Source organism: Anastrepha obliqua, chromosome 5, assembly GCF_027943255.1.
Source record: "Anastrepha obliqua isolate idAnaObli1 chromosome 5, idAnaObli1_1.0, whole genome shotgun sequence".
Lineage (NCBI taxonomy): Eukaryota > Metazoa > Arthropoda > Insecta > Diptera > Tephritidae > Anastrepha > Anastrepha obliqua.
The window spans coordinates 97,586,446-97,609,277 of NC_072896.1; the positions used below are offsets into that span (position 1 = coordinate 97,586,446).

General features: G+C 36.2%; 2 protein-coding genes and 1 pseudogene across 2 annotated transcripts in view; all 3 read right to left on the reverse strand.

The window, feature by feature from the left end:
- LOC129247533 (carbohydrate sulfotransferase 13) overlaps window positions 1-6,531 on the reverse strand; it is a 39,978-nt gene extending 33,447 nt beyond the window's left edge. The window contains exon 1 of the mRNA XM_054886686.1: window positions 5,859-6,531. Coding sequence (XP_054742661.1) covers window positions 5,859-6,215 — 357 coding nt within the window. The 5' untranslated portion in view covers window positions 6,216-6,531. The remainder of the gene's footprint in view (window positions 1-5,858) is intronic.
- On the reverse strand, window positions 6,358-22,146 carry LOC129247534 (uncharacterized). The gene is made up of 4 exons (XM_054886687.1): window positions 21,801-22,146; window positions 19,448-19,519; window positions 6,548-7,062; window positions 6,358-6,473 (listed from the first exon to the last, which is right to left on the reverse strand). Exons 1-3 carry the CDS (start codon window positions 22,050-22,052, stop codon window positions 6,571-6,573), a joined length of 816 nt encoding a protein of 271 aa, XP_054742662.1. The 5' UTR covers window positions 22,053-22,146; the 3' UTR covers window positions 6,358-6,473; window positions 6,548-6,570.
- On the reverse strand, window positions 16,876-17,056 carry LOC129249599 (U2 spliceosomal RNA; annotated as a pseudogene).
- Window positions 22,147-22,832: the final 686 nt, after the last annotated feature.

Genomic DNA, 22,832 nt, shown 5'->3' on the forward strand with positions numbered 1-22,832 from the left:
ACAAAAAGTGAGTTCATTCGTAATAGTATCGGCAGCTTAGGATTTCATCTTCCAAAGTGTCACAAAGCTGTTCTGGGTTTGGTTATGAAGTACTGCACGAAAATAAAAAGCGATTTGAAGATCAAAATTGAAAATTTTAAATCTGCACAGCGTAAGTTCAGCTTGAGCATCGACGAGTGGACAAGCGTGCGAAACCGACGTTACATGAACATCCATATATATTATGACGATGGACAATCTGACAACCTTGGCCTGGTTCGCATTCAGGAATCATGTCCCGCTGAAAAAGTATATGAGCTCGTAAATGCAAAGCTTTCAGACTTCAATATAAAACTACAGTCCGACATCGTGGCTATTACAAGTGATGGTGCCAGTGTCATGATCAAATTTGGGAGACTATCACCAGCGCATCAACAGATTTGCTACAATCACGGCATACATTTGGCGGTCATGGAGGTAATGTACCAGAAACGAAAAGTCGCAAACAGGATATACGATAGTGACGTAAGCGATGGAGACGATTCGGATGATAGAGGCTCCGATGAAAATGAAAACAATGCAGCCAGTACTTCATTTTCCGACATTAATGCGGAAAACGCTTCCGATGACGAGGACGACAATATCGTATTTGTTGCTGACAAGACGGTCACTATAAAGTCTGCATTTGAAATCGTAAAAAAGGTTCGCAAGATAGTTTTGAAATTCAAGAACTCGCCTGTACGGAATGCCATCTTGCAGGATTATGTTAAAGAGGTCGAGAAGAAAGAGTTTTTCTTGCTGTTGGATTGCAAAACACGTTGGAATAGCCTGGAAACTATGCTGGCCAGATACATTTGCATCAGCAAGCATGTTCGTAACGCGCTCGACACTCTTAATTTAAATTTTATGGCCACTACTGACGCAGAAGAAAAGTATTGCGAGGATATCATAAATACTCTTAAACCTATACGTGTTGCGGTAGAAGCACTTAGTCGCCAAAATGTGAACTTACTTGCTGCCGATTCTATTCTCAAATTTTTGTTCACAAAATTGGAGAATCAGCACACCGAATTGGGCAATCAATTCTTATCCAGCCTAAAAAAAACTTAACAGCTCGTAGATCTAGCCGTTTGTTATCGGCCTTTAAATATTTACACGATCCAGTTAACAGCTCTAGTGACAAATCTGAATTTTTCCACACCTGTTCTAAAACAGAATTGATAAAAGAAGCCGAAAACTACTTGGTTCGTCTATTTTCTACGAGCATTCAAGAAGACCAAGCAGTGTCTAGTTCTGACGATAATGACGTATTTGCAACCAACAACGTCGATGAAGAAGATATGGCGAAACAGCTTGAAAAATACGTTCAGCAATGCTCAAAACCGAAAGCAGACATTGCGCGACATGCGGCGAACCAGATGTTTTCGTCGCTTAGAAACGAGCTAAAACTATATGAAAAAACTGGAGAGAAAACACAAAATGTTGAAAGACTGATCGGGGCTTTTAACACTGTTAAGCCAACATCGACTCAAAATGAGAGGAATTTTTCTACAGCGGGTAATTTTGTGTCCAAAAAGCGTACGCGATTGTCAGACGAAGCCATTGACAGTCTGTGTTTTTTAAAACACCATTTTGGGAAATAATGTTTACAATCACTTTTTTCCCCTATTTTAATAAGTATAATCTTGAATTATTTTTATTTTGAATTTTTTTGTAATTATTTTTGTTTCACTTTTTTGTTTGCAATAATTGAAATAGTAATATTTTCAAATATTTTTTTATGTAATTTATACTTTAATAAAAATAAATAGAAATAATATTTTATGAAATTCATTGCTCTTACACTGGTTTTAGATTTTTTTTTTTTTAATTTTTTGGAATTTTTCCCGAATTTTCGAGAATTCTCGAGAAATCTCAAAAATTATTTTCGGGAAATCCCGCATCTCGAGAATTGAAATTTTCGTTATTTCGGGAAATCCCGATTCTCGAGATTGGGATTTTCTCGGGAAATACCCAACTCTAGTTGAGGCTGAGTAAATGGGCATTCTACGCCTTCTTAAGCTGTCGATTATTATCAGGGTAATGGTCCCAAGCATAAAGTCGGCTTTGTAATAGAAATAGCTGATGTAGAACTGCCCGCCTTTGATTGTCACTCCTCCGCATGCATCAGATCGAAAAACTCCGCCTTCGCAGGCAGATTTTACGAAAAAATACTGTCGATGTCATAGTCACAGCACACAGAGTGTCCGCGTATGGCACAACAAACGAAAGAAGATCTTATCTGCTTTTTGACTGAAACTGTTCAATATTCAATGCATTTTCTGAAACGAAAGCACTGTATGAAGAGTTCTTATAAAAATAATTTTTTTTTTCGGAAAAAAATACAATAATAAGTATGAAATACATTCCTCAAATTAGCTTTGCATTGCCATAATTAGTTTCTTATTATCAATTATCAAATTGAGCTATTCGGAATTATAAATATAATATTTGAACTTTGGCTTCTGATATCTCCTCATCTTTTCACTCATTTTTCACTTCCATTTACGCTTTGGCTTCTAGCTTCTACTCTTTTCGGGTTTCAATATATAGTAGTGTGGTAACCCTAGTATGCGCATATTTCATTTAGCATTCTTTAGCTAGTGCTTGGAGGCAATGCCCCCATACGAGAAGCTACACAGCTACATTTGCCTGCAATAAATACAATTTTACACCTATGCCATATAATATGCAATTAGATACTTCATAACACACGCATGTATGTATGTATGTGTGCGCATTTATGCATTTTTGTTTATGACACTTACTTATTATCACTTATTTGGGGTTTTAAAATCTAGTTGCGGTTTCGAATTTCAAAATATTGTATACCGGTATCTTCATTATACATACATACAAGTATATGTATGTATGTATGTAGGTATATTTAACGGTGAGTGTGTCTCTTATTGTTTTTCGTTAAGAATGCTAATGGCCATGCAATGTTAATTTTTGCAATATAATAAATATATTAATATTCTGCTTGGTAATGCAGAATCAGCATTGTCGAGAAGGAGGAATACCCGGAGCACAGGTTTCTTCAGCGGAGCAAAAATTCACAACATAAGGCAAGTGTGTATATTTTATTATAAAAAAATGGATTATTAAAAACTTTAATATTTAACAAATTATTATTCAAATAGAAAAGGTATTTTTAATGATAATAATAATTTATAGGTGAAATAATCGCCGAATGGATATTTTTAATTTTGTATTTTTTCAAGCTTTTGAAAATACCAACGGGTAAAGGATTTTAAGGTGTTTAAAAATCTTTTTTATATGAAAAAATGGTCTAGTTTATAGAATAATTTAAATTAACTTCCTCTTTGTGCATAAAAAATTTCCATAAAAAGGGTCTTTGAACAGTGACACCCAGATGTCAGTAGTGAATGATCCTAGACGGTACCTTTTTGATGCCAACTTTGACATTAGTCAAGTAAGCAGTTTTACAATTCTACACGATAGAGCAACGCATTAAATTTATTGAAACTTATTAGGAAATTGGTCCATTTTTAAGATCAAAATATGGCAAAGTTCGTGATATTTTTGGTGCAAATAATCGTCCTTAAGAGTCGGTAAATCAAAGGTTGTTGAAAAAATTTCAAGAAACTGGTTCTGCCGACAATAGAACAAGAACTGGCAGACCAAAAACTGGATGCTCGGTTGAGTATATTGCTGCTGTAGCCTAAATTGTTGCTGCACAACTTCCACATGGATGTCTCGACGTGCTCAAGAATTAGGCATTCATGAATCCATCGTTTGGCGGATTCTCCCTGTAGATGTCATTTTTCACACATGATTGTTAAGAGCCGTATTTTGAATAAAAATAGTGAAACCTGAATTATTTTGTAACACCGTCTGGGCGCGTCTTTTGAAAGACCCTTTAGTGTTGCTATTGAATATGTAAAATCTGTAATTGTGAATATATCCATAACTTTAGGGTTTATATAGCCGAAAAAAGCGAATTTTCCAGAATTTTTTCTGATTTTTATTGATCTAAAAATTTGTACACATATTATGTTATCTTTGAACTGTATTTTAAGAGACTTAGTATAAGTAAAAATATTTATTTGGAAAGGAGCTACAGCTGATCTCCGGGAGCTCCTCTCGAAAACGACGAAGGAATAAGCAAAATAAATTTTTTGACAAAATGACGGTCTCTAAAAAAATAAAACATTTTTTACCAAAATTTCGGCCTTAAATTGTTTAAAAAAAAATTTATCGGTGAGAAAAATCTTCGATTAATTACTAAAAAATATATTTCAGAAGCTCGTGTTAAAATTTGAGATTAATCGGTTTAGCCATTTTCGAGTATGAAAACACCACTTTGCGAAAAACGCGTTTCAAGTGTGAAAACCACTTTACTCTAAACCGCCTTTTCAAATTTGCATGCAACTTCAAAAATATTTACCGGAACGATTGAGAAAAAAAAAATTGATGTTTTGAAAATTCTAACTGCATATAATCGTTTAACCAAAATGTTCAAAAGCGGTCATTTTGCCTTATCTTCGTCGTCTGAGTGATACAGCCCAGACAGATGTCATAGCTCAAAATAGGCCATTTTGATGCACCACTTGTGATACACCATTGCTTTTTATAAGTCGCAGAGCAACCAGATTTGGGCACTCACGCAGATGGTGAAAGACTGTTCCCTTAGATTCTTCTTGATTGCAGCTTCTACATCTATGTAGTACCTAGTACGGCCACCCTACGGCATGATCTCTTAAAGGCCAGTAATTCTGAATATGTCTGCTCGTGGCTTTCTTAACAACTCGTGAGTTCTCGATTTGTTTAAAAAGGGCCACGTGTTAAGGTGTTAAAATACTCTCGTTGAATGTTGTTAATAGCCTGAGGTCCAGTGGTTGTTTTGTGTACGTCCCAATTGCGGCAGTCAGTTGATGGGCATGCGAAAATAACATAATTCTATGCTTAGCAACCGTTTTCAGCTGATTTGCTACCGTTGGTAACACCCCAGTAAGCACTTTCCGGAGGCTGGCCCATCACCTAGGGCCTTCAGAGGAAAAATTCATCAACTGACTGACGTGATCCGGACGCAATTGAATTGCTCTGCTAGTTTGGTTTCGGTTCTCGCAATAATAAGAGTGTTGCCGCGCTAGATAACTTGTAAAAAGCTTGCAAGGAAAGGCAATTAGAGAGTAAAGTACATACCCACGACAGTCGGTTCTACGTAACCGGAACGACCCGGACGGCCAAAGACCGTCACCTCAACTGCACTCCCCGTATATGTATGAGGAATATTTATACTACTACAACAGCAACAGAGAGTAAGGTCAATCATGAAATTTTTGCCGTACATTTTTTGCAGGAATTTTCCCAATAAGAAAAACAATTAAAAAAACTTATTACAATAACAGCTGTGTCCATACAATAAACAAACAATAAAATAACTGCATTGTGAAAAATCTGTAGTGAAAATGTTCTAAAAAGTTAATATTGGAAAACTGTGTAAATATACGTAACACATTACTACTCTCCATTTTTCGAACTTTCTTGAAATGCGCAATAACAAAATGTCTTTTGCTGTAATGGAAAATGAGCTAAACCAAAAATTTTTATAAAACGAATAACTAGTAGATAACTTTTACGAAAACGTCCGGTCTTCGCAGCGATCAATAACAAATAAACCTAAAAATTGTTCACTATTGACAAGCCTTGTTGGTGGGTGTTCTACTGAATACAATTTGTAATCTTATGACTAGTGTTCGCATGCGTAGATTTAAGTAAATATTTTTCCTCATTAACTTTTCTCATATTCGCACAACCCTTCGCGCCCGTCATCTTCACACTCCGCTTTCTTTTACTTCTCAATCAACACTTACCTTCGGCACATAACAGTAGAGGAATTTGTGTTCCTTATCCACAATCATATGATCCATTTGTTCTTCCGTTAGATCGTCTAACGTACGTGTATGGTAACCCAATGTTTCACATTGTTTCTGCATATATTCCTGTCGCTGTATATTTATCGTTTGTGTTAGTTCAAGACCATGTTGGGTGATTTTCACATTATTATTGTTGCCATCTTCGAATGCAGCGCAAATGAGGTCAAACTGCTGCATACAAATGAAAGTTAACGCAACCAAAGAGATCAATAAGGATTGACGGCAGCAAATGGAATTCGCCTCCGCTGATGGCATGCTCATCTTTGAATTCTTGTGCTGGCTGTTGGCGCACATGCGTCGTTACGACACAACAATACCACTTTATGGCTGCTGTATAAGCTTTTTAGAAGATTTTTTGATTTTAACTTCTTACTTTTCGTGCGGCGCGGTGGTTGCGGTGAAGTGGCGTTTGACATGGAAACCTTAAATCGCTTTAACATTTGAGTTTTCTGAGTTGTTGAAGCTTGCGTTTAAAACAATTAGCTTGCCTTATGTGTTTTTTGTATTTCTGTTTTGCACTTCTAAGCCCTTTCAACATCAAATTGTTGATTGATTCTTTTTTACTGATTTTTTTTTTATTCTATGTAATTTATTTATTAGTCATTATATACTATAGTAGCCACTACACACACTAATGCACACTTATGAATTATTGCCGGCGACGTTTCATATAAATTTCACGTTTACAAAATCGTAAAGTCGCACCGTTCTCAATGTCACAATCAATCAATAATTTACGTCCGTCCTCGTCGTAAAGCGGCGTTTTCTTCTGAACGTCGATCAACATGTAGGCGCGCCAAAGAAATCGCCATGAAACCGTCGTACGATGTGGATGACCGCAGCGCGTTGTGGAGTAGACGAGTTCTCCCGTGCTTCTGTTGGCCGCCAACCAAGCCGCTGTAGTTTCAACCTGCTGTCGCCATTGTTGCTGCTGCCAATTCTGATATGCTGCTGCTTGTTTGTCGGCATTGCCGGAGTCATCGTTGCTATTGCTCGCATTTCCAGTTTCTTCAGACACACTCGTACATCGTCTACGGCGTCGGCTTTCATAACGCTCACGCAGCTCTCGTTTATGTTGTACACGTGCAGTTGATTCGATCGCTCTCTTTAAATTTGCAATTGTTGGATTTTTTTGAGGCAACTAATGGTAGAAGAAAAAAAAACATTTATAAAGCCGTTTGATATCATAAAAAGTCTTAGTAATACCTAAATGCATTTTATGCTTGGATGTTTTCTTTATAATGAAAAACAAAAAACTTATATTTAATGAATGAAACTAATAGTCAAATGAAACTAAGAAATATATATTTTTTTTGTATTATCGATTTTATCGGTGGAAATATAGAATTGCGGCATACCTATTACTCTAACTTCGAAGGTGCAAAAAAAATGACTTCAAAGTCACGCCACCTCTTAATTGTCATAATATAATAGTTGTTGGATATACAAACGTACTTGCATACATACATTTATATATTCACATACAGGTATGATTTTATGTAGCCTTACATATATAGTACATTAAATACGTATATTTATGAGATACGCATTGAAAACGTGCTCGGCTCAAACAAGTTGTGATAGCTGAGCGCTTTTAGCTGTCATCTTCTTCCATAAGTACCCCTGCAGGGAAAAGCTGATCTTGTGAAATTTATTACATGAAGAGTAAACAGCCTTGAACCAACACTAGCTTGTACATATTTCAAATTTCATTCAGCTCGTTTTCCTATTTTGCTCCGGACGTTTAACGCTTGCAGAAATGCATAAACACCGAAATTTGTTCTGCATGCTAGAGGGGAATGCTTGATCTTGAATTTTGCTAGTTTGTGTTACCACGCCTACCTCTTTTAATTTGGAATTTTTTTCTTTGTTTGGATCGTAGAAAATCAACCTAAATCCTAAATCAAATTTTCTGCACTTTTAAAAATTATCGCTGTTTGGAAAGTGGGCGCAGTTATTGGTCGTCGAATTCGCCAACCAGCACCCGTTGCAGACGAAGAGCTGCAGCTGCCTCGTAAGGCCCGTGTGATATGAGTTCAATTAGGTTTTGGGTATTGGAGCAGGTTAAACTTCTACTTATCCAGAATCGAATTTTAAATTCAAATAAAAGAACGAAAATTCAAATGGATTGGACAATTTTTATTATTTTTGTGTAGAACCATTCATGATATGACTCGTTGAAGGGCTTCGGCCGATATATGGTGAATAACTTCAGTAACGTTGGCTTCGAAAGCTTCACTCGAAGTTGGTTTATTCACAAAGCATTTGGACTTTACATACCCCGACAAATAAAAGTCCAGAGGTGTGATATCCCACGATCTTGGTGGCCAATCCACTGGTCCGAGACGAGAAATAAATTGCTCACCGAAAGTACGACGCAGTAAATCCATTGTTTCATGGGCTGTATGGCAAATAGCGCCAGCGTTTTGTTGGAACAAAATGTTGTGGAGATCACGGGCTTCAATTTCCCACATCAAAAAGTCGTTTATCATGGCGTGATAGCATTTCCTATTCACTGTTACATTGGCGCCAGCCTCGTCTTTGAAGAAACATGGGTCGATGGTTGCTCCAGCCATAGGCCGCACCATACGGCTGTTTTCAATGCATGTAATGGCTGTTCTTGAATGGCTTCCGTCAGCTCTTCAGCGCAAATACGGCATTTTTACTTTTACTTGAAGTCCCCATTAAGCCAAAAATGGGCCTCATCGCTGTACCTCATAAGTTGGCCTGAGAGCGCGATGGATACTTTTCACAGAGCATCGATTTTCGTAATACAGTTTTACGATATGTAAACGTTGATAAGGCGTAAGTCTTTCCATAATGCAACGTCAATGAATACTGAAAAAATTGTATTTACTTTGACAGTAGTCAGGCGAGATCTGTCAAAATAACCCTATTGGAAGAACTCCCTCCAATCCGATCACCCTTTATTACTTCACAGGCACAACATGGGCCATCGGCTGTCTGATAACGAAACAAATGTAACGGGTGATCAATCATGAGGTGCTTTTTTCAATAGTTAAAAAAAAACAAAAATGTAAATTATGTTCAAAACCTTTATTTATCATTTGAAAGGACATTCTTTGACATTTACTTTTTGAATATGACTTCATTCAAATGTTGGCCGCAATTACGCTTAAGGTAGTCCATTCTGAAGGTCCAATTTTCAATCACTCGTTCGAGCATTTCGACTGGTATGTCGTGAATAACACGCGTAATGTTGGCTTCCAGAGCTTCAATCGTAGCTGGTTTATCAGCATAGACCTTGGAATTCACGAATCCCCAAAGAAAAAAGTCCAAAGGTGCGATATCACAAGATCTTGGTGGCCAACTCACAGGTCCTAAACGTGAAATCAGCTGCTCTACGAAATGACTTCTCAATAAAGTCATTGTTTCACGAGCTGTATGGCAAGTGGCTCCGTCTTGTTGAAACCAAATGTCGTAGAGATCATTAGATTCAATTTCAGGTAGCAAAAAGTCCGATATCATGGTACGGTAGCGAGCACCATTCACAGTTACGTTGCGGCCTTCATCATTTTTGAAAAAATATGGACCGATGATTCCACCAGCCCATAAACCACACCAGACCGTTGTTTTCTCTGGGTGTAAAGGTAGCTCTTGAACCTGTTCTGGTTGCTCTTCATCCCAAATACGGCAATTTTGCTTATTGACGTAACCATTGAGCCAGAAATGCCCCTCATCGCTGAACAAAATTTTGCTCGAAAACAGCGGATCTTCTTCAATCTTTTCAAGAGCCCAATCAGCAAAACGGTGACGTGCAGGAAGGTCATTTGGCTTTAGTTCTTGTACGAGCTGTATTTTGTATGCTTTTAAATGAAGATCCTTCCGTAAAATTGACCAAGTTGTTCCATACGACAGTCCAAGTTGCTGAGAACGGTGCCGAATCGATTCATCGCGGTTTTCACGTACACTCTCTGCTACTGCCGCTATATTCTCAATGCTTCTTGCTGGACGTGGTCTATTCGGTGGAGAATTTTCCACCAATGAATATTCGGATTCAAATTTGTTGATGGTATGTCGAATAGTGTTTAAGGCAGGCCGATTATGTTGACCATAATGCGGTCTAAGCGCACGAAAAACATTTGTCACAGAACGCTGATTTTCATAATACAGTTGAACAATTTGTAGACGTTGTTGCGGTGTGAGTCTTTCCATGATGAAATGCCAAACGCTGTTCAACAAATCCACGATGACAGTTTGCCACAACTCGCGCGCGATCTGTAAAAAAAACGCAAATGAAAAAAACTCCTCTTAATTGATCACCCGTTAGTTTAAATAAGGTCTAGCGTTAAGTATTTATTCGAAACATAAGCTGAAAATTTAGACCCCCTTAACAAGTCGCTGGCTTTGAACAATTTTTATACAGTAAGGATATTACTTGCGGAGGTCTCTTTAAGAAAAATTCAAGTGCATGAGAGAATCAAAAGAATTGTTGTCTGGAGATATCTAGATTTCGACCAAATTATAGAATGGGATGTAACGTTACGGTTTCGTCCCAAAAGGGGCAATCGGAATCGGTTGGTTGTGTACATTGGAAAAGGTATGCGCGTGTGAGAATTGTGTGCGTTTGAGCGCTTTTAATGGAAAGTCAGAAACGGAAAAGAGATCTTTTTGATCTAGACGGATTTGTGATAGCGCATTGTTCAATCTCGTTTTTTTTTTATTACTATTAGCCGTTCAAATCATGATTTTTGTATTTGAAATTGAATCATTGCGGAATTACTCCACTATTTAAAAATGATCGAAAACATTATGTAGAGGAGAAACATTTAATACCTTGTTTATCTATCAGTTGTTTGTACGAAAAAGAATTTGTTATGATTCCAACTTCACTAAAAACGACTTACAGCTCCAAACCAGCGCATTTCTCTGCAGGCACGCTAAACTATCTGTGATATTCAAGCAAAGCTCATAAAACAAAAACCTAAATATGCATATACAACGATCATCGTAGCCAAGTAGGCTTGAGCTTGACTACCGCCATATGGTTGGTCTCGTGTTCGAGATCCATTATTAAACATAAAACATCAAATAGTAGCGAATGCAGTCAACCAATTGTTTGCGGGACAAAGCACTGCTATGAAAAAAAGTTTTTGCTATATTAAACACAAACCATCTGCCGTTGGCCACAAAAATGGAAGAGAAGCTCGGCCGAACGTCTAACAAAGGATGTACGCGATAATTGCATATACATATGCATATATTATATATACATATGTGTAAGTATGTGAAAACACATATTCATTATTGTTTAAGCGATCGAATTTCATATCACAGCATCGTGTGGCTCGAAGCCTTGAACTTGCAGCATAAATCATCAGAAAAAGTAAAAACAGAGAAAAACGCTACAATGGTGAATGCGCAGAGAAGATAATGCTTGCTATTATATGGCATGTTATACATAACTACACACATACCTACATTGCTACAGGTCAATTAAAGTGCAAACAGTTATTTATAAAACAAATTATTTAAATAATTTAAATTTCTAACCTACATTTAATGCTTTTGCATTAGATTAAGTTTAATTTCAGTCTAATTGGCCTCGATCAAATCAAAGTTGAACTCACTTCTTTTATGATTGCATGGTCTGCGCATGGGTCTGCTGATTGTTGGGTTAGAGCATTTAAAATATCTGCATATTAATTAATTCATAGAAAAAATATTGTGTAAAATTATCGTCTTTTGTTAATTACTACAGTGACGCACTTCGAAAAATTCGCTAAGTAATGAGTTTTACACATTAACATTTCGAAAATGTTATTTTTTATGAGAATAACTTGACTTTAAGATTAACGATTAATTCGTACTTCGATCTATTCTCATATACATCCCGTTGCAAAATTGTAAACACATCACACGAGCGGTGACCACTTTTAGAAACAACTTTTTTTTCTATCATTTCAGTTTTTCATGCTCGGAAATTCGAACCTATGCACTTCGTAGTGGTAGTAACGCACGAAGCCATTCGGTCGCCGTACTAAGTAAAAACCATTTAACGCAAATTCCGAAACTTTGACAAAATTTTTTTTAATTTCATCAAAGTGGCCAGTATTTTCCTGGGTATGCAGTTTTTGGGGCTCAATGTTAAAAATATTGTAAAAAATCAACGGTTGAAGCTTGTTTGTTGTACTAAAATTTAACGGGCTATAAAACTGTCAATATATTTGTCGGGAGGTCGTTTATATATGTACGAGGGGTGCCTTTTATATGTCGGGATTAGAGAATAAAAACAAATTTTAATCATCGAAAATCACTTTATTGCTTTCAAAATATTCTCCATGAAGATCTATACACTTTTGCATGCGTTTGAACCAATTGTCGAAGCACTTTTGCTACTCTGAATGAGGTACCTCCAAAGCATGCATTCTGAATGCCGCAACCGCTTCTTCAGATGTCGAAAAACGTTGACCTCTCAGTTTGTTTTTTACGTACGGGAATAAAAAGAAGTCATTCGGTGCCAAGTTAGGACTATACGGCGGCTGACCCATTAATTCGATGTTTTGGGTGCTCAAAAATGCAGTTGTTTGAGCCGATGTGTGAGAGCTCGCATTGTCCTGGTGAAGAGTGATCCGTCTTTGGCGATTGGTTTTCCTAATTTCTTGGAAGACAACTGGCAAACAAATGGTTGTGTAGCACTCAGAATTTACTGTTCTGCGTTGTTCTAGTGGTACGGTTGCGACATGTCCAGTTTTTCCGAAAAAACAGGCGACCATTTGCTTGGAAGTGCTTCGTGCGCGAACAATTTTTGTTGGATTTGGCTCATCTTGAAACACCCATACAGTCGACTGCTGTTTACTTTCGGGCTCATACGCGTAAATCCATGATTCATAACCTGTCACGATGTCATAGACGTGTTTCGAAGCCCCGCGATCGTATTTTTTGAGCATTTCCTTCGACCAATCGACACAAGCCTTTTTTTTGAGCGATTGACAAATTGTGTGGGATCCAACGCGAACAAATTTTTTTGACAGTCAAATGTTTATGCAATATTGAATGTAATGCCTAAGATTGTCTCAATCTCCCGATAGGTCACATGACGATCTTGCAATATCAGTTCGCGCACAGCATCAATGGTTTTCGGAACAACAACTGATTTTGAACGACCTTCACGAAATTCGTCTTGGAGTGAACTACGACCACGATTGAATTCACCATACCATCGATAAACACTGGTCCTTGATGGAGCTTCATCGCCAAAAAATGAATTAATGAAATGGATGAACCATGCAATGTTGCTGAGTTGATCCACGTCGAAAGTTGTAAAAAATAATCGCACGAAAATGTTCACAATTTAATTCCATTTTTGGACCGAGATGAATCTTTTAAGTTACTGTAAACAACACAAATAGCGCTGGTATTTCAAAACGTTCTGAGTACGTAAAAGCCAAAAAATGTCAAACTTTGCGATACAGCCGTCAGTTGCCAGATTGCAACACCAGGGTTGCCAAATCCCGAAATATAAAAGGCACCCCTCGTAAAAATATTTACCAGACTTATTCTTTACACGGATCGGTTCCTCGTTCGGAAATTCTGATATGTCTGTAAGTACTTGGAGTCTGTTAGGCTCCTAAACACAACTAGAGATTCAACGCACTAGACAGTGCTAGTTTACTGAGGCGGCAGACCGTGGCCAGAAAAAAGAAACAAGTTATTCCGGCACGTAGGACCGGCTGCTATGATATTCTACTCAAGCCGTGATCACTCACCGTCATAAATATACAGGTTAATCGTGGGCTTAACCAAAATCGCAGGCTGAAGACGGGATCCGAAAACTACAGCAATTATCTATCATCTTTCGAGACCAAAGCTCAAAGCAGAGGATGATAAAGCTGGGAGTGCCGCAGGGTGTCCAGGGTGATGTTCTCTCATTTTCCTAACTTTCACGAAACAGGAGACATCTCTTCGATTACAATTACGAGACCCAGGACCAGATACGACTGCAACTACTGGATCAGACAGTATAAAGGCATTAAACGACATGCATCGGGAGTCTCTTACTACCTTTGTTAACAACGGATCTCTGAGTGCCGTCACCATGGTGCCATCGCAGACGGAGGGCTTCAGCTGCCTCGTGAGATCCGTGTATCTTTTTTTTTCCATTACGGTCTGAATTTTGGAACAGGTTAAACTCCTACCTATCTAGAATCGACATACTCAATATATGTCCGGCCTGTGAAGGTACCCCGTACGAGACTAACCACCTATTCACATGTATTCTTAAAACTAGGTATCCACGACAGTCGGTTCTACGTAACCGGAACGACCCGGATTTATATCCGGTCACAACAACGACAATGTCTTCATAAACCCACTCACCTAACACCCCTTTTCTTATGGACGCAAACCGGCGAAACAGCATGTTTTCTGAGCCTACCGTTAGATAGGCTAGACGATGACGATCGGTGACTACACCGCACTGACTGAGCTTAATGAACTGCTACAACAACATCAACTCAAACCGTACATATAATTCGTCCCCTTAGTATAACAATAGCCTATGTGCTCATAGGCTATTATTTTTTTTTTTTTTAATTTTTGGATTCTCCATCGTCGATTTTATATGTGGCCAAAATTTTGTCAAATTCTAGTTCCACAAAGTGGGTCAAAACATCAGTCAAAAAATAATAAATATTTACAGACATAACGAGATTTGAGTGAGAGCTACTTTCGACAAAAAGTTTGAAATTCATTTTCTCAAAACATCAAAAAATGTATAGGCTATTTTAATACTAAGGGGACGAATTATAGTATGAGACTATAATCTTTCAATAAGCGCATAGAAAGCAACAAAAAAAGTTATTTAAAAATTCTTCGGGTGGATTTTAAGTCAAATATATTTTGAATTTTGATGAAATTACACTGACAGGACTTTTGACATCATAGTTAGACATCTGTATGCATGGACATCTGTATACTTGTAATAGCAGGGGTGGATAACGATTTTGATGACAACCTGCATGTTTGGACTTTAATATACCTAAGGGGAAAATGTCTATATATTTGAGTCATGGAGTTAAACTGCCCTATCAACAGTATTTTCCCTATTCTAAAAAATAGACCTTTTAATATAACTTTTAATATACGCAAAAATCATCTGCATATAAGGATTATTAAAAAAAATTCGAACAGAGCCTTGTTTTCTAAACATCCCAAACATATCTTGATCGATCTATGATATACATATGTACATAACTCAAATATCTTTGCAGGCATTTAAATTCTTTTGGGGAAAAAGAAATCCATTATTTTCTCGGTAGATGGCTGTAGTGATCGGTATCTCGTAAAGTATCAAGAAAACAATTTAAAGTTTATATTTTGCTGTTTTTTGTTTGTTCCATTTAGTTGTGAGTTAGAGGGTATCAACAATGGAAGTCAACAAAGAGAAAATTCGGCACATTTTACAGTTTTCTTTGATAAAGGCGAAAATGCAAGCCAGGCCGCTGAAATTGTGAATGCTGTTTATAGTGTCGATATGTAATAGTTAATTAATTACGTGCAATTTCGGTTTCGTCGATTCCGTTCAGGCATTTTTGATGTTAAAGTAAATGTCGATAAAATCATAGAAATAATCGAAGTTGACTGTCATATTAGTAGTCGTAGCACCGCCCAGGAGCTAAAGATCGCCCATAAAACAGTTTTAAACCATTTGGCAAAACCTTTAATAGATTTATTTTTTCCCAAACCTATATATTGAACATATTGAAGAACATTCTGTCAGGAACAACAATTTAAGAGCATTGATTTGATTATCAGGCCGATTTCGATCAGTGTGCAATATACGTTTATATTCACATAAAAAATTAATTAAAATTATAGTCCATCTCGTTCTGATTTCTGGTTTTAGGAACTTCATAAACAAATCATAAACGCATTTGTTTATACGTTTCCATCCAATAAATTAACTTTACAGTAACACAAAAGCATTGTCATAGTGGCCCAATTTCAAGAGTAAACTGTTAAGTGATTATATAAATAGGTTTGCGTAAACAATTTGCGGCTTATGAAAGAATAGCACAATTTGCATACATCATTCATCCATACATGCATACTCGTATATGTAAGATGATTATTGTGGGAATCTGGAGGGTTGGAGTGGCCAAATAGATGTTGCTACTTTCTTTATAACCGCGTCCACTTGTACCCAAGGGTATTCTAATTTTGTTCACATAACGGTTGTAAATATGTAAGAGCATCGACATAGATATACGCATATATACCAAAACGCTCAGATTTATGAGACGAGTCGATTTCGCCATGTCTGCCCAACTGTCCATCCGAACGTTATTATTATAATATAATATTGGCAAAATCGAGCAAAAATTAATATATTTCAATGATTACACACATACATTATTTTATTCTTTTACCAGGGTAGGTTAGTAATGGGCCAAATCACTCAATAACCACCAATTTGACAATATCTTTTTTTTACATTCAATATATAATATTTTTATCGGATTTCTTTTTCCATAATCATGGGAATCACTTACCATACTCTATATAAACAAAAAAACAAAATGTTTCTGTTCTTAACCAGCTTATACTAAATAAAAAAATACCAGTCTAACGGTTAGACTTGATAGAAGTGAAACCTTCCGTAAAACAAACTGAGAGAGAATAAGACGAAAGCAGCATTAGGAGCGGGATAATTATAGGTTCATTATAATATTGCTATAAAGTTCATATTTTATTTTCTTCATTTTATCATTATTCATCCTCAATGTTTTCAATTTCAACAAATGATCCGAGTGGCTTATGATAGATAAAATATGATACAAATGCTTTGGTTTCGATGTTGTCAAAAAAAATACCCAAACGGACCGAAGAAACAGACTTACAAATTTCTTCCATTTTCGTCTACTTGTATTCATATAAAAATTTATGGCTCTTCCCACCAAAGCTAAATGTATTAGTATATTTTTTCTTGTATTTATTCAAAGCCGAAATCCCGGCGGTACTGCAATACCGGGCCAACCCGTGGCAGAGGTGGAGCAAGCCCCTAAAACACTCCGCCCATTTCCAAAAATTAGTTTAACATTTGTTGTCCTCCGATGGATCTATCAGATGTTAAGCTGATAACCACACTACCTAGTCAATACATTTTAAATAATAAACCTAATAAACCTTTTGAGAATTACACGCTCACAAAAATTATTTATATCAACATATAATATAACGCTTCGTAACTAAATAACTTTTAGGCCAGCGACGACAGCATGGCGCGGTAGCCGAGCGACTAGCAATGTGAGCTTCCGATCCAAAATCCTTGGTTCGAATCACAAGAAAAAAAAAATAGAACTTATTTTTATTTAGTTTGTCGCTACGTTTATATCAACATATAATATAACGCTTCGTAGCCAAGTTGGTCGCTTTTTTCGTTTCACTTTTTCCCAAATCACTCCCAACGATTCTAAAGAAGTTTTCACTTCAAAAATTACGGATAAATTTTTTCACTTGGATGCCCTCAATATGCAAAAAATTCTTGCATCAATTAAAGAAGAAAATCAAGTTTTCGGGACTTTTTCGATAACTCATCTATGACTTCATCGGCTGTGATTGGAATATCATGATGAATAGCTAGAGCAGTCAATCCGTTCAAGCGATCAACGATCCAATGAGTTTCCAGGTTTGATATCGCCTTTACGAATTAAATATCTCTTCCAAACTTTTAATTCGACAAGAACAGCATGTGAGAAATTCCTGGTAAAACTAGACTGTTTTGATGAATTTATCAGCTACTTTGTCGATTTCGTTCAAATCATGCTTGAATAGGGCCGAAAATCTTTCTAATATATTTTCATGTTTGGTAAATCTTTCTCCAAGATCCATGATGTAAAAATTTAAAAAAGGATTAAACGCTGTCACACGAAAATAATCTTCCGTGCTTTGAACTTCAGGATTTGCTCGATTTTTTTGTCTGCGCGCTATTCTTTTGTGTTTGATCTCAATGTCAAGATTTTCAGCAATTTTTTTCGAAGCTTCGTAAATTGCAGAAAAAGCATCTTCTTTTGCGCGAATCTTTTTTACTTCCTGGCGCAAATCTTTGGCGAGATCCATGGCTTAGACCAAATCTAAATTAACCTTTTGCAATTCATGACTAAAAGGCAACGAAAGTTGAAAAATTACATTGATAATATGTAAACGTATAATATTTAAAATTCGAAATCCATGGCGTTTTTTCAGATTTTTGGCGTTTTTTTCCGAGGTTCTCATTGCATCTAGAGTTTCGTAAACAAACGGGAATAACTCAAAAAAGTCGTTGACGGCCTCATATTTCGAAACCCATCGAGTCAGATTCAATCTTTTCAAAGATTTCGTTCGTGGAGTTTCATCAGATTCTTCAATCGTGTTTTCCAAAATGGCTTTTCTTTTAGGGGTATGCAAGAAATTGTAGACATTTTCGAGGGTACCGAGGCAATCTCTAATGGCTGGTATGTTGCTAGTGATGGATATAGCAAGATTCAAAGAATGTGCGGCACAATGAACGTATATAGCATGAGGCGCATAATTATTATGTATAATTGCCTAATTTTTATAATTGATCCCCTTGATCCCCCCCCTATCTACGCCACTGGAACTAGCTAGAAGTAGAAAACAGTTGAGGGGCGCATCCAACTCCCTAGAAATGGCTTCCACTGAGTAAGTTTAGAATTTTCAAAATGTGTTGACGTACTTAATATTACAGAAATTTCCTTACAGATTTTGAAAGAACTTTAGATTATCTAAAGAGGCGTTTATGAACCTACTGTCCAGTACAGAAAACCAGTTGCAGCAGTGCAATCGAGCCAAATTCATTCCAAATATGTTAAAGCTAGCCACAGTTCAAAATTAGTATATATTTATTATTTGGTTACTATAAAACCATAAATAATCGCAAACAACTTACACTTTAACAAGTTTTCCCACAATACGCTACACGATAGAAAGCAAAATTGCATTCGACTCTAAATTCGGTAAACAACGAAAATTTCGATAGGGTTGCACCGCTCATAATACCAAATTGACATTCGATTTTCGATCTTCGACAACCAGCGAATATCGAAGATCGAATGTAACTCATAATAGGGGCCAATGTCTTCATACACCCACTCACCTAACAAACCTCTTCCTCTGGACGCAACCTGTCGAAGCAGCATGTTTTCTGAGCCTACCGTTTGATAGGCTAGACGAGGACGATCGGTGACTTCACCGCACTGGCAAAGCTTAATGAAGTGCTCTACAACAACAACATGAATATAGTAGAATAAATCATGTTATTGTTGCTATTAAAAGGATCTCTCAAACCAATTATGTATATTATGTTCGCAATAGATTTTAAATCTACGCTTATGTTAGACAGTCTGTAAATGGCACAACTGAGTTAGTTTAACTTAATATCACCTAAGTATAAAATTATCATAAATTAGCGCCGAGGGAAATACCGTATTAATCGTTAAATAAATTAAGTTATCATTTCAAATTATGATATACAGTTAGATACATACATTGGTTTCGTTACTTACAATTATGGTCAGAGTTGATAAGCCATCACGTTCAAGGTAAATTGTTGTCGCATAACCATTTGCTATCGCAATCTAAAAGTAAAAAACGAAACATTTAAAGCAAAAATTAAGTAATGAAGTACAAAAGTAAAGAATTCTATTATTTTTGAGCTAGAACTGATTATCAAGGGAATTGATAACAAAGAACAAATGGATAACCCCTACAACTTTTAATTTTATTAACTGAGCTAAAAGACTCGGTGTTTCCACGACAGTCGGTTCTACGTTACCGAAACGACCCGGATTTATATCCGGCCAAGGACTGTAACTCCAGCAGGATTCCCCGTATGTAAGTATGGGGAATGTTTATGCTGCTACAACAACAACAACAACTCGGCTTGTTCGTGTTGTCCAGTAATTCATACAACCTGACGGTACATGGACATAAATCAAACGCAAATAATTTTATTTCTTGACGGAACTATTAGACGAAGAACATTTACATCTTTATTTGCGTTTTGTACATGAACTTCAAAAACGCATATATTACAAAGAAACAAAAAATTTTAAATAGCGAAGATATATGACATCGCGTGAGGTGATTTTTCCAGGTCATTCCTTCAAGCCAGGCGTGCAAGTAAACAAAGACTTTTTTAAAGTTTGAATAATTATGTATAAAGTCGCGTTACCAGAAATAGCAGAACTTTCAAAAATTTTGCTTTTTTGTAACAGAAAAAAAATGCCTAAAATCTATTAAAAAAACTTAATATTAACTAAACAAAAAAGTCGAGTCTAGTCTAGGAAGTCTAGTCAATACCAAACCTCCAATTGTAGGTATTTCTGCCATGATAAATCCCCTCATAAAAAACCATCTGCGGTTCGGAAACGGCATAAAACTGCAAGTCCCTCCTCCCTTTGTGGAAAAACATGAAGACGCACAGCGAAAATTGGAGGAGGAGCTCTATCAAACCCCAAATAAAGGGTGTAAGCGCCAATTAGATATATTTTATAAAGGAAAAAATCCCACGCTATTATGGATAGAATGTATTTCAGACGTGTACCGTTATTTAGGTCTCAAGTAAAACGTAAAAGAATATACAAAAAATTCTTCTGCACTCTCCTGCAGCGTAGTCGTTAAATAATTATTTTTATCGGAAACATTTAAGCATTTTTCAGGAATATGTAAGCAAAAAATAAATAGATTTATTAATTCAATTTCAAGGTAGTTATATCTCTTAAGGGGTTATACGCAGTTATGAAGCAAATAAAAGACGGGTTGTCAAGGATTTATCCTGAAGAAACTTCAGAATATTTTAATTTGAAAATTGTTGGCGGTTATAAAAGCATCCTTCACGAACGTAACAAAATTTTTCATTTATGAAAATGTTGATTATAGAGCGCGCTGCAGGCGATTTCTGGAACCTCCTTTAAAAAAAGACGATTTACGGTGTACGTCGTAACTCAGGATTGGATTATCTGAAATCAAAAAACCAAACAAATTTTGTTAATATATTAGATTATCTAGTAATTAATCGTTCGGCTAATCAAAATAGTGAATTTTCACAAAATGGCAGCTTTTAAAAGAAATGATTTCGATTTTTACGTTAAAATTTGGCCGTAAATTGATTATAAAATGGAAAATAAGTATCAGATTTACAAAAGGAACGATTAATTACTAGAAAATGTATCTTTAAAGATTGTGTTAAAACGGTTGACCGATCAAACAAGCCGTTTTCGAGATATCGTGTACACCGACTTGAAAAATGCCGTTTTGAAAAAAACACGTTTAAAGTTTCAATACCTACCTTAAAAGGTGCCGAGGCATCTCTACATATTTAGGTATAACTCCGAAAGTATTGCTTAGATCTACTTCAAATTTCGTGCGTATACTTTTGAATATATGTACCATACATTACAAAAATGCAATAAAAAAATCGATTTTTTTGAAAGTCATAACTGCGTATAACCCCTTAAATGCTTGCTGGGTTGACGACTGCTGTATACTCTTCTCTTCAACTGTATTTCAGTACAAACTGCAAATGCGGTCGGAAAAAACCTAATTTTTAAACTTCTCCTGGGGGTTCTATAGGGACACTAGGAGGTTGGGACTTTCACAGTTATAATGGTGTGACCTTGCTCTTTCTAATGGGCGTGGTGGGTGGTGCCACGCCCCCTCCCTCTCCGCCCCCCATACAAATATATCGTGGTAGTAAAGGAAAGTTTTGCCGAGAAATATATAAAGCAAGCATTTAAATAAGGTTGTATAATTCATATTATTTATGAAAGTTGTTTTATCGTAGAATTTATAAGTGATTCTGGCGAAAAATTTAATTAAGACACCTCTCACATTATTTACATCCGAAAACTTAATTACCTCGCCCATGAGTTCCTGTGGTGTACAATCGTACGGTATATCTGAAAGCACTTCGTTAGCTTGCAAAATTTTTTCCAGTTGAATTTCGGTGGTTCGAACCAATGCTTCGTGATTTCTTCTTTCAGAATCTAATTTTTTGTTAAGATTTCTTCGACGAGGCTTTTTCTTCCCGTCTGCTAAATGCCGCTGCTCACGCTGTTGCTTCCGCAACAAATTAATTGGTAAACTCTTTCGATTTCGTTTACGACGCATTTTATATAGAAATAGTAAGTTTAATTAATAAGATCGACTAACAATGTGAAAAATGCTTTGTTTCGATGCAAAAATTCCAGTATTTAAATGCTAAATGCAAATGTATTTAAAAACAAACATCGATATGAAAACTGCTGATTAGTGATGAGTCGATAGCAGAACATACGATTAATAAAGTTCGATACAAAAACCGATTACATGGTATCGACTACTTGACTACTCGACTACTTCTTAAGAGGTATTGAGTAAATATTTGTATCCTTGAAGCGTCGATGTAACGCCAAGAAAATATATACATGCGAGAGCTAAGAGGTCAAAGAGGACTTCAAAAATGCTCTCTCTCTCTCTTAGCTTCCGTGGTGGACTATAACTTCATCAACAATCCTCCTCCAATTCAAAATAGAGGTTGTCTGTAAAGTCGGTTTACTGACGATAGTTTAACGTGATAACGTCAAAAGAAAATACTGATTGAATGGTTGCATTTTTCAAAAGAAAATTTTAATTTTATTTGTTTGATAGATATTTTGTATGGATATAGAGAATGAGTTAACATTAACATGCATAATATACTTTAACATAACATAACATAACATAACATAACATAACATAACATAACATAACATAACATAACATAACATAACATAACATAACATAACATAACATAACATAACATAACATAACATAACATAACATAACATAACATAACATAACATAACATAACATAACATAACATAACATAACTTAACATAACATAACATAACATAACATAACATAACATAA

Excerpts from the sequence above, each read along its gene's own strand:
- LOC129247534 (XM_054886687.1), bottom strand. The coding sequence starts at position 22,052 with ATGCGTCGTAAACGAAATCGAAAGAGTTTACCAATTAATTTGTTGCGG. Across the intron at positions 19,520-21,800 it reads CACAGGAACTCATGGGCGAG|ATTGCGATAGCAAATGGTTA; the intron begins GTAATTAAGTTT and ends TTTTACTTTTAG. Across the intron at positions 7,063-19,447 it reads TATCAACTCTGACCATAATT|TTGCCTCAAAAAAATCCAAC; the intron begins GTAAGTAACGAA and ends TTCTACCATTAG.